Source organism: Rhinoderma darwinii, chromosome 10 (genome assembly GCF_050947455.1).
Source record: "Rhinoderma darwinii isolate aRhiDar2 chromosome 10, aRhiDar2.hap1, whole genome shotgun sequence".
NCBI lineage: Eukaryota > Metazoa > Chordata > Amphibia > Anura > Rhinodermatidae > Rhinoderma > Rhinoderma darwinii.
This window is the reverse complement of record NC_134696.1, coordinates 88,626,219-88,642,661: the sequence shown is the minus strand read 5'-3', so window position 1 is coordinate 88,642,661 and position 16,443 is coordinate 88,626,219. Positions and strand designations below refer to the sequence as shown.

Here is a 16,443-nt window from a genome sequence, read left to right as displayed (position 1 = left end):
GGTCACATCTTTGTCTCAAACCCCAAGACATGGGTTTTAATGTCTGGAGTCTCACATCTCACGTGCCCTACAGATGTGCTTCAGACATCTACATGATCACGTACATACAGTTAGTCATGGCTTGTAGACATGTATCTCAACATCGTGCTACTCATTCCAACACATTAATATCTCATCCAGCCAATGAAAACAGAACCTCGCATACAATTCAGGGAATGTGTGTCAGAATATGGGAGAATAAATATTTAGATGGAGACAAGCACGTCAACCACAGGTGGGATATGTCTGACCTAGCGTTGTAAAGAAACCATTCCTCAGCTTGACATTGTAGCGGCTGGCTTTCATTCCCTGGATAATATCTCCATACAGTAATCGGAGTTTATATTGGCATTTATAATACGGCAATGGAAAGACGAGTCTGTCAGCCAGTTTGTAAAACTAATACCAGATTATAACAACGAATGTTAATAACGTTATTCGTCTTTTCCTGTGTAAATTAAAATAAACACATCCCGTGGTGTACGAGCCAGAATATTCACAGGGAATGAACGCGCAAAAATGAATGAGTATATAATGTCTTCCTGGCAATGATCCCCGGAGTATATGCAGTTTATGGGGTATAAGATTTCGCTTACATTTTTGACCAACCGCAAAAAACACTCTAATGAAACTGGTTCCAAGATACCCATAGGAAGAATTAAATTGGATCAGACATTTCACCTATGGGATCCCCCCTTTCCTTAAACAAAGGGGTATTCCCATAATCAATATTTATACCTATCCACAGGATAGGTGATAAATATCTGATCGGTGGGGGTCCGACCGTGGGCACCCGAACCGATCACGAGAACAGGCTTACTTTGCCCTTACTGGGAGCCCCATATGAATGGAGCGGTAGTGCGCATGCTCGGCCACCACTACGTTCATTTCAATGGGGCTGCTGAGCGCTATCTTCGTCAGCCCCATAGAAATGAATGGAGCGGTGGCCGAGCATGTGCAGTACCGCTCCATTCATATGGGGCTCCCAGGAACGGCAAGGTAACCTCGTTCTCGTGATCGATGGTGGTCCCAGTGGTCAGACCCCATCGATTGGATATTAATTACCTATCCTGTAGATAGGGGATAAATATTGATTATGGGAAAACCCCTTCAAGGCCCTTTTATATGGGCCAATGATCAGGCAAATAAGCGTTCATATGAACGATCGTTTCCACTTATTGCCAAGGCAACGATCAGCCAATGAGCAAGCTGAGTGGCTCTAATGTGGCCAATAAAATTGTCGCTAGTTGGCAACACATTTCCTTGTAAACAGGGCATGTGCTGTTGGCATGATGTAAATGCATGGGGGACGAACGATTGTAGGAACGATCATTTGTCCCCATACATTACAGATTATTGCACTTTGTAAAAGGAGCAAACCAGCGCCGATCGATGTGCTGTATAGTCAATCGGCACTCGTTTTCACGGCCCATGTCTGGCTGTGTAAAGGGAACTTTAGGTTACGATCTGGGTACACTTCTGGCCCAAGGGTGAAGCTACAGGGGGTGCAAAATTAGCAGTCGCACCTAGATCCAGGTATCTGAGGGGGCCCAAAGTTGACTTTGCCACATATGAAGACACCAGTATTATAAATTGCGCATGATAAGTGGGGACCCTGGTTCAGATTTTATACAAGGACCCCCATGGCCCGCGTCATGCTGAGTGAACCTGAGCGGAAAAGTGAAGACCACCGGTGAGGTGAGTATACATTTTTTTTATTCTATGTTTGTGAACGGTGGCGGTCATTACGCTACTATTGTTGCGCACGGCCAGCGGAATGATGCAACAGATTTATTAAATCTGTTGCATCTCACTCTAGTGGAGCAGAAAGCCAAGACTGGCATATGAAACGCCAATCTTAGTAAATCTGCCCAATTTTGTGACTGTGGCGGTGGAACACTGGTCAAAGTTTCTGTGCCAAGCAACTATTTATTACCAGGGTTTTTGTTCAATATTCTTACAGGGGTTGTATGAAATTAGAAAAAAAAAGGATAGTTTTTTCAGAAACAGCGCCACCCCTGTCCATGGGTTGTGTCTGGTATTGCACCTCAGCCCTGTTCACTTGGATGTAAAAGGAAAGTACAATAGAAGATAATGATCAGACTACTGTACAACATGAGGTTAACATGTTCTCTGAAATCATATGCATATAGTATGCACGATTTAAAGGGGCAGTAAATCTAAATCCCAAGACTAACAAAAATAAAAACATCTTCTAATGTTATCCATACCTATGTATATAAATGTCCGTGGAGGTCCTGAGAACTGGAGATATGTGAGGTAAAGTAATGACTGATGGTTGATAACAGGAAACAATAGCTGGAAATTAACTGGAGATAAGTTAGACTGACGGTTTAGGTTTAGTGCCCTATAAAAGAAAACCATCATTATTGAGACCATTGTCAAGACTCCTACAACCCCCGTTATTTGTGAACCTTATTATTTCAATGAATAATCCCAATCACATTGCAGCGTCTAATGCGTTAGTCAGAAATGTGTGATGCGACGGCATCCGACTCTAGTTAAAGGGGCTTCATTATCCTGCTGGTGCCAGATCATTATCTACATAGCTACGCATATTGCGTCTGTCAGCTTCCATCTGTCATTGATCTGGGATGGGTCTTGTGTCTTTAAAATTAGAACCCTACAATGGAGTTACAGCAGAGCTGACCCTACGGCTGTGCAAGATTTTCTTTTTTCTGCTTTTTTGTACAAGTTGCTGCATTGCAGTGCCGGGTGACATCCCAGCCCACACTCAGCTCTGCTGCTCCACTTTCATTTAAGTAATCTTTTTTCACATATACAGATATGAGTGTGTTACTACCTCGCTGGCTGCCTGCTTCGCTTCCCATCTGTCCCAGTTATCCGCTGTAACCCTCACTCTCTCCTCTCTGAATATATATATATATATATTGCTCTGCTTTCCCTTGCTCTTCCTATATCTACTTTGATCTCTCTCCAATTTCCTCATCCGCTGCTCCCCCCTCTCAAATCCCTGACCCTCTCTGTGCCTTGACTACCAATATTTTCCCCTTTGGCTCCGCTGTCCTCTTTCCCCATCTCCCATGTCCTCTCACCACTGTCCTTGTAAGGAGCAGGATCACGAGCTGTCAGCACTCGAAGGATTTTTTTTGTTGTTGAGGGGGGGGGGGGGTAAAACAAGCAAGACTGGATGTGTTGGTGTAACGCGGATTTCTGCAGTTCTGAGATCTCATACCGGAATTCTTTTCTAATTGTTAATAATGGAATTCATGAGCCTAATGATGAGACGCATCTGGAAAGTGCATTTGGAATATACAAAGCTCCCTGAATATTTCGCTTCCGAGAGCTGCAAGGTCTGAGAGCAAACTCCGAGAGAAAAGAAGAGGAAAGTGGTTATTTGCTGAGAATGCAGAACAGACAGTGAAAAAGATCCTCTGACGACAAGACAATCTATGGAAGATGCATATTACTGCAACCGTTGACTGCAATTCTCCTTCTCTGCATCCCCTCACCTTGTGTTAGCCCCCCGTAGGATTTATATTCATTAATATTTTTCATTGATCACAACTGATCCTAAGCAGGTTCTCAATTTTCTGCATTGTCTCGAAGATAACGGACCACGTTAGTTCAATGCATAAGTTATGATGGTGAATGCTGCATAGCCCTAAAGTGTAGAAGTGTCCTGCAATCCGGAGAAGCCGAGGTCTCTCTCTATAGATGTGTATAGTAGCGGTATTTTTACATCTATGTACCAGGGATAACCCTTGCTGATCCCGACTTGAGGAACACGGCTTTCGTTTCAATGGTCACTTATGCCAGCTTGTCCCTCAGGAGCTGACAGAGGACTTTCCGAACATCTCTGCGGAGAATGTGAGTGCATACCACTTTAAGAAGTGATGTTCTTGTTATAGAACCGGCAAGAGGTGGACTGCACTTTTAAAATTGGCACCCGACCCAGATCCTCTTACACGTGAGGACCATCCACACATGGAGGACTTTATCCATCATGAATATCTAAATTCGGAGCACACTGGGAAAACATGACCTCCTCACCTCCTCCGATCCATCATCCTTGCCTCTTGACCTCTGTTGGTATCTGACTTTCTTCACCAGTTTAGCTCTGCTTTGGAAATTCTCTTTTGGTTTTTCTCTTTCTCACCATCTTTATTAACCTCTTCAACTATACAGTTGACCAAGAGCGTCCTCCTACCACTTTGTATATTTTACCGTCACCATGAATGTTGTGTTGAATAATTCGGTTTCGATATGATTTGGGTTTTTGCCATAATGTAAAAATTAGTGTCATTATATACTTATAAGAGGCTGTATATTGTTAGACTTACACGTAATAACCGATTCTTCTAGTACCGTAGAGCGTTATAGACTTTAAGTCTTTTTGATTAGGTCTTGAAATCACATCTTATTTCCCAAGAGATCCCGGATCTCCATATTTTATAGACCATAGACTGTATATGCAAAAAGATATCTACGTATGAATTTTCAGAATCTTTTTGGATAAAAGTGGTCTACAATCTAGAGTTATGTTGGTGGGTCACAATCCAAGGTTGTCCTGTCAGAGGTTTTATTTGCAGCATGATATATTTGTTCACGCTTTATACCATCCCTTTGCCTATTGATTTGTAGGAAAATACATAGTTTTGTGGTTCCATCCTCGGCACTTGGTTCTTGATGGTTGATGTTAAAACCTTCTGACAGGAATTTTGCAAGGGGCTAGAATATTTTTCGATACTTCCTGCCAAGACAGTCATGTTGTCTTTAGGACATAAATGAAGATATCCCACTGAGGACCACAATCATTAATTGTTAGAATTGTAATGGGCTGTTTCATCAGCTGAAATGTAGCATAGGGGGCGATGTATTGAATGTTAATGTGAATTCCACTGAGATTTTCTATTTAGAGCTTGTCCTTTTCAGGACCTCTAGTGTTGCTAAAGACTTTATAATTATGGATAAGTTCTCCTGCTTTAAGTAATTTGTGCTGACATTTTTACTGGAGCGGCTTGGGAATTAAGAGATGCAATAATAGATATCTGCCCTGCTTTGTTTGCTGTTAATGACCGTCTGGTTATCTTTTCCTGACTGTCCATGGAACCGTGCCATTGATCTAAAGGGGTAGTGTTGAACGTGGATGTCTCGGATTCCACTTTGACCTGTAGGGAAACAAGATATCAGCAGTAAAATAGAAATGTATTAAAAGCCTAACCTCATGATCTCTTTTGTAGTGAAGCTAAGCGTTCCTCTGAAGGCTTCAGCCGTGGTCCAGTCTTGGATGGAGGAGCATAACATTTGACCCATATGGTGAAAGCCGTAGCTTTTTCACCAAATATTTTCGTACTTTTTTGTTGCCTTTGTATCTAATACTTGTGAGAGATAACATGAAAGAAGGCCCAAGGGTATGTGGAAACCGAACCTCTAATTAGTGTGGGCTGTCAACCGCCAAGCGGGGGGTGCTCTACAAACTACTGTAGAAGATCAAAGGCAGTAATGATTTGAATTTGATCATACTAAATACGGCAATGTTATTTCTCCTCTTTCTGTGGTATCCTAAATATATTCACTTTTCCAAAATGTATAATTCATGGCTCACTACCCTTAAAGCGTAAGCTCCCTGGCGCAGTCGAAACGCGATTATATGAAGCATTGACTGTTATATGGCATTCTCTGTACATTGCTTACTAGGTCTTAAGTCGAAAGACTTTTATTTAATACAAATCACGTCTAGGAATGAAAACATTCTTATAGGAACTCTTGGTCTGGATGTGTAGAAGAGAACATGGAAATAAGCGTTCCTATACAGAATCCTAAATACAAGGAATAAGCTCAGCTGTTCTGGACTGCAACGTGGACAGAGATTGAAGTGACTTTTCTATAGTAGGATTTTGGTCTAAAGCGAGGACGATGCAAACGTCCAGTAGTGATGACCTCAGCTACAGTCAGAGCTCTCCACCTCGGGGTCGAAATGCTCGCTGGAAAGGAGTTTATAGGGGCCGTTGGGGGGTTGCGGACAGCTGTTCCTTCAGTGGGGTACAGTCTATTCCAGAAGAGCAAACTTCAGGGGAGACCAAAAAGGAGAACCGAGTTATTGTCCTGTATCTGGATCTCTCTTTTCTTTTGCTTCTAGAACTCAAGAAAATGAGTATGACACGTGGGTGCCTACTCTGCATCAAAATCACTATGTTCATCTTTAACCTCATCTTCTGGGTGAGTAGATTTTTCTGAATTGTTATAGTATTTAAATATATATATATATACTAGGGCCTGTAAATATAAGCCCTTGAGTTGTCTTCTTAAAGTGTCAAGTCTTAATTGTACATTCAGCCCTTTTTAACTTCTTTGGATTTTTTCTCAGATAACAGATGCCGGGTGACAACCACCAATGGCTGACATTACGGTGCCCACAGAGAACTTCCATAGACTCATATAAACTTGGATTATGTCATTTAGCTCTGCAAACCGATACTGTCCTTTTTATCATGCAGAGACTTCTAAAAGATTGGTGACCACTCCGGTGCACACATATAATGGCTGCCATTAGTGGATGTCACCCAACATCTGTTATCAATGCAGGAAACCAAATTTCTGACTCAGTCAAAGTCTCAATTACTTACATTTCCAGGAATTACTGTTAAATATATCAAGTAAATATAAATTGAACGATTACTGCATTGCTAAGAACTTGCACTTTCTTGCATAATAATAATTTGGGACTGTTGGGTGTCAACACAGTAGACAGAATTCTGATATTTTCCAGTTATGTCAGAAGATGACATCATTGGGAAGAGTTGAGCTCAGACCTCCATTGGTTGACAAACTGCATGAGCTACTTTGGTGTAGGAGGCATCACTAATATCCAGGGATACCGAGCTGTGTCGGCTACGTGTGGCCACCCAGGAGAGCTTATAGGTCTTTCCACCTCCCTTTTTATTAAAGAGGTGGCCACACATAAGGGCTCCATAAAAACAGCTCTGACCCATTCATTCTAGGGACCTGTGCCAAACCCCGACCAATGGAATTGATATGATATATCTTATTGAAAGGTCCTAGAAATTTATAGTGGAAGAACTTTTTCCTGCAAAACAAGTTATATGTTTGTTACAGCTGGGGAGCATTTCCTGCAACTGGAGGGGGCACTCTATGTTCACTGTTCATACGTTGCGTAAATACTGCGGATTTTCCATAACGGAACTTGTTACGGAAAATAATCATCCACACGCTGCGTAAATACTGAGCGGAAAAAACCCTTTGAAATTTACCTGCGATGCAGAATTTTATTCCGCGGCGTGTCAACTGTATTTGCGTAAATGCTGCTTATTTGTAAACCCGCAACCTATAGCAGTTGTTGCGTTTTTTTCAGCAGGTTCACAGCTATTCTGTCACAAAAAAACGCAGCTCAGAAAAAAAATAATCTTATACTTACCCAGCAGTCTGTGTTTCTTCCTCCAGGCCGGCCTCCTGGGATGACGATTCATCCCATGTGACTGTTGCAGCCAATCACAGGCTGTAGCGGCAGTCACATGGGATGAAACATCATTCCAGGAGGCCGGCCTGGATGACGTCAGAGGTTCGGCCTCCTGGGATGACACTTCATACCATGTGACTGCCGCTACAGCAAATCACAGGCTCTTGGGATGAAAAACTGCACCATAGTTTTGTTCGGTTTTTCGCCCGGAATTCCCTGCGGCGCTAAGGGCGGATAAGCTGCGTGCTTTTATGCAGCGTACCCGCCCCATGTGAACTTAGCCTTAAGCTATTTTTATAAGAAGCATGGGTCCTTAGAAAGTAGTTTGCCTGTTTGGGCATAATTTAGATGTATATTTATATTCCTAGACATTATATGGTTTCATATGGAAACTAAAATAAAATAAAAAAAACTGCAAAAAAACATTAAAACATATAATCATTAAATAATTAAAGGGGTTGTCCCAGAATTAGACAATTATCACCTATCCACAGGAAACCCCAGATCCTCCATACTGCACCCCCTGCCGTGAGAAGAGGCTTTGATGGAGCGCGGTCAAGCATGCGCCTGCCGCTCCATTCAATGTCTATGGGACTGACCAAAAACAGCCGAACGCTGTACTCGGCTGTATCCGTCGTTCCCTTAGGCTGGGTTCACACGACCATGTTACGTCCGTAATGGACGGAACGTATTTCGGACGGAAGTCCCGGACCGAACACACTGCAGGGAGCCGGTCTCCTAGCATCATAGTTATGTACGATGCTAGGAGTTCCTGCCTCTCCGTGGAACTACTGTCCGGTACTGAAAACATGATTACAGTACGGGACAGTTGTCCTGCAGCGAGGCAGGGACTCCTAGCATCGTACATAACTATGATGCTAGGAGCCCGGCTCCCTGCAGTGTGTTCAGTCCGGGACTTCCGGGCCGAAATACGTTCCGTCCATTACGGATGTAACATGGTCGTGTGAACCCAGCCTTAGACTTCGAAAGCTATGTTCATACAGGGCCGATACTCTGCATAAAAAAGCACACACCGTATCCGCCCTGTGCGCAGCAGGGAATTCCGGCTGAAAAACCGCACTAAATTGTGGTGCAGTTTTTTAGCCGGAATGTCCGTTATGGAAAACTGCACATAAAAGCAAAAAACTTTTCATACTTACGTAGCCATGGCGACACATCCTTTCACCGTCCTGCATCCCGGCCTCCTGGGCTGACGTTTCATCCCATGTGACCATTGCAGCCTCTGATGGAATGAAAGGTCATCCCAGGAAGCTAGCCTGAACGAAGAAAGTAAAGTTTTTGGGGTTTTTTCTGAGTTGCATTTTTTGTTTTTCTGCTATTTGTTGCTGGTTTTACCTCCCCATTGAATTCAATAGGGAAAACCTGCAACAAATAAGCAGCGATTAAGCAAATACAATTGACGTGCTGCAGATTAAAAAACCGCACCGCACGTCAATTTGTGATTTCTTCAAATCTCATCCACTCTGCTGCTACTGTATTAAGCTGCGGATTTTCCGCAACAAAATCCATTGCGGAAAATGGATTGCGCATTCTCGACCACCGCTCCATTCAATGTCCTTTTCACTGCGGTCAAGTAGTGAAAAGGAACAGGGGGTTCGGGACCCCTGTTCTCAGAATCGGTGGGGGTTCCAGCGGTGGGGCCCTTAGCAAACACGCAATTATCTATCCTGTAAATAAGTGATAAATGTCGATTCTGGGGGGTACCCCTTTAAATATTTGAAATCCATATAATGTATTGTATCAACCCGTACAAAACAACTCGTCAGAATACAGGGTGGTAAAAAAATTTCCTTAAAGGGGTATTCCCCATCATAAATATTTATGGTATTGACAGGATAAATGCCTGATAGGTGGGGGTCCCATCATGTGATCACCTATCAGGAGAACAAGGGTTTAGTGACACCCATTTGCCAATTCACGGCACCCACTGTCCCCATAGAATTAAACAGAGAGGTAGTCTCTCCATTGAAATCTATGGGTGTTACAGAAAGGGCCAGGCAGTGCACCAATCCGGCACCACAGGATAATCCGCCACTCGGATCTCATGGGTGCTGCCACTGTACCGAAATCAGCGGCAGGACGCCTGCTGCAACTGCCGGGATCGGAGATAACTTAGATCCTGGCAGCTTAAGCCCTCATAAGCCATGGTCAATAGTGACCGTGGCAATGAAGGTGTTTGGCAGAGGGAGGGGGCTCCCTATGTCAGCCCACGGGACACCGATGGGTTACCATGGCAGTCGGGGGGCAAACTAAAGACCCCCAGGTCTGCCATTGGCAACTGCCTATCAGGTTGCCTGTCAATAATACACTGTCAGGCAATAATGCTTTGGAATACTATGTATTAGAAAAAGCTTTATACAAGTGATCATAAGATCGCTTTGTCTCTAGTAAGGCAAAAAAAAAGTGTAAAATTGAGTTTAATAAACTTTATTACATTTTTAAATCTACACCCCCCCCCCAAAAAAAAATATATTTTTTCATTAAAAAAATATTCTTTTTTTGTTAAATGGTTCACCTGAAAAATAAAGTATCCATATTAGGTGGCACCGCAGCCTTAATGACCTGTAAAATAGAGATAACGTATTACTTATACTGCACGGCACATGGTATAAAACGAAAAAAAAATATGTTCATGGATTTGCGTTTTTTCCATTCCCCTCAAAATAAATAAATATTTTACGTACCCCAAAATTGTACCAATAAAAATGACAACTCTTCCTGCATTATACAAGCCATCATACGGCTACATTGACGGAAACATAAAAAAGTTATGGCTCTTGGAAGGAGAAAATGAAAAAATTAAGATTAACGCTAAAACCATTTATGAAAAGATTTTCTTCTCTAGATCCACGTCAATGCAATGCCCGGGAGCAGAAAAGAAATTGGATAATTATAATTAACCAATCTGCCCACGATTGTATTCAAGTACAGGGCGATCAACATTTTCATGAATGGTCCCGCTGCTGTATGATCTTTACAAGTATAACCTTTCAATTAACATGCAGAGTAAATAATTGTTGTGTGGTGGGCGGCCGTGATTACATAATGCCAGGAAAACTTTTATTAAAGGGACACTCCGGCCAATACTAAACTTTCCCAAGTGCTCTATTATGGCATTCCATGTGTCAGTCTCTCATCTGTTCTTTTTCTTGCTGCCTCTATCTCTATGTATCAGACTGGGATGGTTGCTTAGCAACAGTGTAAATCCGGTTCGGTGATACGCTTTCTCTACTTGGGTCTATGGAGATCTAGGTGTCACCCATCACAGGCTTCAGCAGTTGCCGTACCACACTATTATTACACAGGGTGGGGGGGGGGGGGGGACAGAAACTTCTATCATCAGCTATCACTGATACTTAGAAAGGTTCCTGTCACACCGGTATAATGTAGAAGAATATAGTGCAGCCTCCCTGGCTGTATACTTATGGTTTCTCAGGTTATTTAGGAGAATATAGAGAGAATGATAATCACAGTGTCCCTCAGCATGCAGAAATGGTATGGTTTTTAGCTGGTCATGTGATGTTGTTCTGAAGCATCATGGGATTGATAGCAAAGCAGAGGGGAAGAGAAAGCTGGGGAAATCTAAGAATCAAGATGGAGGCTTTTTTAAAGCACAGACAAGGCAGCAGTTCAAAAAGTAAGTCCAGTATACATAAAAGAATTGTAGAGTATGGTAGGGAATGCAGACATGGAAAGTTGTGTTTCCACTGGAGGTCTTCTTTAAGAAATAAACACAAGAAAAATACAGATTCCTATGGCTGAGAAAACCAGCAGCACCACTCCGATATTTTATTTTTAGCATATGCTTCTATTTTCTGTAAAGATCAGGACAGGAGTGTGACAAGTGTCCGTGATGGGGTCGCCCTCCACCATGATCACTATTGGTGGTCATGGTGCATATGTGAGGAGATGAAAAGGTTATGATCCACTTTGTCCTCTTGGGCTTTTCCTCCTTGGTGTCCTCTAGTCAACGACTCCCCACTTCTTCCCGCTGTTCCTCAGAAAGTGCTTCTCACTTCTGAGGCTCTTGAACGGTGACGGCCACTCACCTCAGCTACGGGCCCCCACAGATATTTATTCCCTTGGTCCACACATATGCTAGGGACGCCAGATGGATTATCTCTGGCCATGTGGCAGTGAAGGTAGGCCTCCTACCCTGGTGGTTACATGCTTGTATCAAGAATAATTATAACTATATATATATATATAAAATGGAAAATCCTTTTAAGATGTGCAATTGTCCTCTTTAACAAGATCTTATATGACATACTACATATGGAGGTGACTTGAGTGGCTCCCTAGGCCATAAGATGCCTGAATATTCTAGGATAACATAGAGAGGACTGACACATTCATCAATGGTACATACATATACACACACATATATATATATATATATATATATATATATATATATATACACACACACACACACACACACATACATACATACATATATATATACATATATACACACACACACATACATGCATGTGTATACACAAACATACACACACACATACATATACACAAACATATACATACACGCACGCATGCACGCACACATACATATACATACACACACATATATACATACAAACACACACACACATATACATACACACACACACACATATATATATATATATATATATACTTACATATATACACATACACATATACACACACACGTATACATACACACACACATGTATACATACACACACACATATATACACATATATATATATACACACACACACACACGTATACATACACACACATATATACTCACACACACACATGTATACATACACATACATATATACTCACACATGTATACACACTCATATATATATATATACATACACACACACACACACATACATATACACACACATATATACATACACATACACACACATACATATACACATATAGATACACACACACATTTACATACACACAAACATATACATACTATATATAGATATATATATATATATATATATATATTGCAATAAGCAGGTGCTGAACTATGGAGCGTTCCTACATTGTCATTGCAAATTGCACACTTCATTTGGGTTGGGGAGGAGGGGTTGAGTGGGCGAATGCAACTGCAAATATATCAAGTCAGAAAACCAAAACATGGCAATTTCAAGTGATGTTTTTTTAAAACGGAGAAAAGCTTTAATACCTCTACTATATAGTCAGCAAATGTAAACTCTGGCATCTTTATAACATACCTTCATTACCTTTTATTGCTTATATACTTATTTCAGATATATTTTGGTTCACGTAATGTTTGTTCAGTGTATGAAATAATTTATTTCTATCTGGAAACCGTCCACAAGCATGTTATCTGCTGGTGACTCAAATTATCATTCTTATTATGTATCTCTATTTAGTACTTTGAGTGCACAAGGGTGTCCTACTGTGAATGTGCTGTAGGAGTACTTGGCTCATTAACACTCTAATATCCATTGCAGACATGCTTATTAAGGGTATGTTCACACGGCCTATTTACGGACGTAATTCGGGCGTTTTTGCCCCGAATTATGTCTGAAAATAGCGCCTCAATAGCGCTGACAAACATCTGCCCATTGAAAGCAATGGGCAGACGTTTGTCTGTTCACACGAGGCGTAATTTACGCGCCGCTGTCAAAAGATGGCGCGTAAATAGACGCCCGCGTCAAAGAAGTGACCTGTCACTTCTTTGGCCGTAATTGGAGCCGTTATTCATTGACTCCAATGAATAGCAGCGCTAATTACGCCCGTAATGGACGCGGCGTTCAAGCGCCTGCACATGCCGTTACGGCTGAAATTACGGGGATGTTTTCAGGCTGAAACATCCGTAATTTCAGCCGTTACGGACGCCCTCGTGTGAACATACCCTAACACATAAATATCCATGACAACTTAGCTCATTAAAGAGGACCTGTCACCTCTCCTGACATGTATGTTTTAGGTTGTACTTGTATTCCTCATAAAATAACAATTCTGGAGCATCTTTTCATAGAATTCTAAGTTCTGCTGTTCCTCTGTTATTCCTCATAGAAATGTATGAATAAATTGACAACTGGGTGTTACCAGTTAGGGGTGTGTCCCTGCACAGTCATACATTGTCCAATCAGTACTGTCAGAGTGAGACTGTGTAGGGACACGCCCCTTTGACAAGGAGAATGGTAACACCCAGTTGTAAATTTTTGAATACGTTTTTAGGAGGAATAACAGAGGAATGGCATAATGCAGCATTCTAAGAAAATATGCTCCAGAATTGTCTTTTTCATGGGGAACACAAGTGTTTACTAAAAAAGAAATGTCAGGAGAGGTGACAGGTCCTCTTTAAAACACAAACACAACTTATGAACTTAGATGTGATTGATACTAGCTGCATCCCGGATGTCAGAGACACGCAGGACCCGCTCTCAGCTGAACCGTCAGTTCAGCTGATCTGACGGATTCGGCTGAGAGAGAACAACACAGCTTTTATCTATACAGGATACATTGGAGCCGTGTCGTAAAAAGTAAAAATATTTTTTATAATAATAAAAGTCAATTAGAAAAGTTCTTAAAAACAACAAAAACATTGATTTAATAAAAAAAAAATAAAAAGTGTACATAGCCTTTGAGTTACATTTTTAATTGCTGCTAGCCTGCTTGTTGATAGTCTCCGAGTAGGACTTGAAGATTTTGTTTTCTCCACTACACAGAATATGGACTTATGTGCATAGCATGGCATTCAAGATGGAGCTGTAGTCCCTATGGAGCGTTTGCTCGTTCATCTGCTGATCGCTGCCCTTTTTACACTGGGCAACAAGCTTTCTATGAACGTTTGTCTGCCCGATAATCGCCCAGTGTAAAAAGGCCTTTATTCTCCCTCCAAATTCTGACAGCATTTTTTATATTTTTATGCGGATCCTGCATAATGAACAGATTTTACATATCCTGACTATATAGCCAGGGTTCACCTTAGGTGGATCTTTCCTTTAATTATCCCCTCTTTTTAAGAGGAGCATTATATAGAACTATTCAAGTTAAAAAAATAAAATTTAATTTGGAGCTTCTAGCTTTAAAGCCGCAAAAGAAAAATGGCAAAAAAGCCCCTTAGTAATGACTTTTTCAGTGAAATAATCACCAGGCAGTGATTATAAAATGGATATTGGAAATATTGAAAAGTCTGATTAGAATTACTGTTCATACGGCTGGAAGCTCGATAGGTGTTTATTAAGTTTACTGTGCATTCACTGAAGCGTGAAATTCACAGCGGTGCCCTGCCAGCGCTCTGCATACATTCTGCTGAATATAATTTTTATGATTGCGGTTGGTCTTTGGGGCATAAATTGGCACAAGGCTGCTGTGTCTGTAGAAGTTAGTGGATATATCTGTATAAACAATATATTACAGCGGCGTAATAAAAGGGGGGCACAGTGGTAGCAGTCTCACCCAAGTACCGGTGTCTGAGGGGGCACAAAGGCCCCGCCGCCACATAAAAAGACATCAGTGTTATAAATGCACATGGTAAGTGGGGGCCCGGTTACAGATTTTGCATTGGGACCCAGGAGCATCTAATCACGTCTCTGGAATGTATGTATGTATGTATGTATATATATATATATTCATACACACTATATGGACAAAAGTATTGGAACACGTGCATATTGCACCTACATGAGCTTTTATGACATCCCATTCTAAATCCATAGCCATTAATGGAGTTGCAGTAAAACATCTTACACTCTTCTGGGAAGACTTTCTACAAGATTTTGGATCATCTGTGGGAATTTTTGCCTATTTATACAGAACAACATTTTTTGAGGTCAGACACTGATGTTGGAGGAGAGGACCTGGCTAGTAATCTCAATTCTAGTTCATCCCAAATGTGTTGGATGGGGTTGAGGTCAGGTTTCTGTGCGGCCAGTCAAGTTATTCCACACCAAACTCACCCAACCACCCATGTCTATATGGAGCTTGTGCACTGGGGCGCAGTCATGCTGGAACAGAAAAGGGCCAAACCCCAAACTGTTCCCACAAATTTGGAAGCTATAATTGTCCAAAATGTCTTGGTCTGCTGAAGCATTAGGATTTAATATTGGACCTAAACCAACCCCTGAAAAACATACCCCGTAGCATTATCCCTCCTCCACTAAACTTTACAATTGGCACAATGCAGTTTGGCAGGTAACGTTCTCCTGGCATTTACCGGACTCGTCATCAGACTGCCAGATAGAGAAGCGTGATTCATCGCTCCATAGAACACGTTTCCGCTGCTCCAGAGTCCAGTGGCGGTGGCTTTACACCACTCTATACGACACTTGGCATTTTGCTTAGTGATGTAAGGCTGGCATGCAGCTTCTCGGCCCCCGTGCCATGAAGGTTCCGGCGCACAGTTTTTTGGGCAGATGTTAATACCAGAGGAGGTTTATACTCTGCAGTTTTTGAGTCAGCAGAGCGCTGTCGACTTTTACGCACTATGCACCTCAACACTCGGTGACCCCGCTCTGTAACTTTACGTGGCCTCCACTTCGTGGCTAAGTTGCTGTGATACCTAAACGCTTCCACTTTACAATAATATCACTCACAGTTGATGGTGGATTACCTAGGAGGGAAGAAATTTCATGAACTGACTTGTTACTTGTCCTGAGTAAAGATTGACTTTCAGTGCTCTTTCTGAGATTCTTCTTTTGTTGCAGCTTGGAGGATGTGGGATCCTTGGAGTGGGAGTCTGGTTGGCTGTTACCCAGGGAAAGTTTGCCACCCTGTCCATTTCTTTTCCGTCACTTTCGGCTGCCAGCCTCTTCATGGTGACAGGATCAGTGATAATGGTGGTGGGCTTCATTGGCTGCCTTGGTGCCGTGACAGAACACAGGTGTCTTCTCCTCACAGTAAGTGTTTATTGGTTTCCATTTTTCAGTATATTA

The 16,443-nt window shown here is 41.9% G+C and overlaps 1 protein-coding gene across 4 annotated transcripts in view; it reads left to right on the top strand.

Annotated features, from left to right (window-relative positions):
* LOC142662177 (tetraspanin-4-like) overlaps nt 1-16,443 on the top strand; it is a 126,113-nt gene that overhangs the window by 92,116 nt on the left and 17,554 nt on the right. For 3 of the 4 annotated variants that reach the window (XM_075840207.1, XM_075840208.1, XM_075840209.1), the window contains 2 exons: nt 6,164-6,243; nt 16,216-16,407. In XM_075840207.1, coding sequence (XP_075696322.1) covers nt 6,164-6,243; nt 16,216-16,407 — 272 coding nt within the window. Of the gene's footprint in view, nt 1-2,753; nt 6,244-16,215; nt 16,408-16,443 lie in introns of those variants that run through there. The other variant, XM_075840206.1, reaches the window with a different exon arrangement.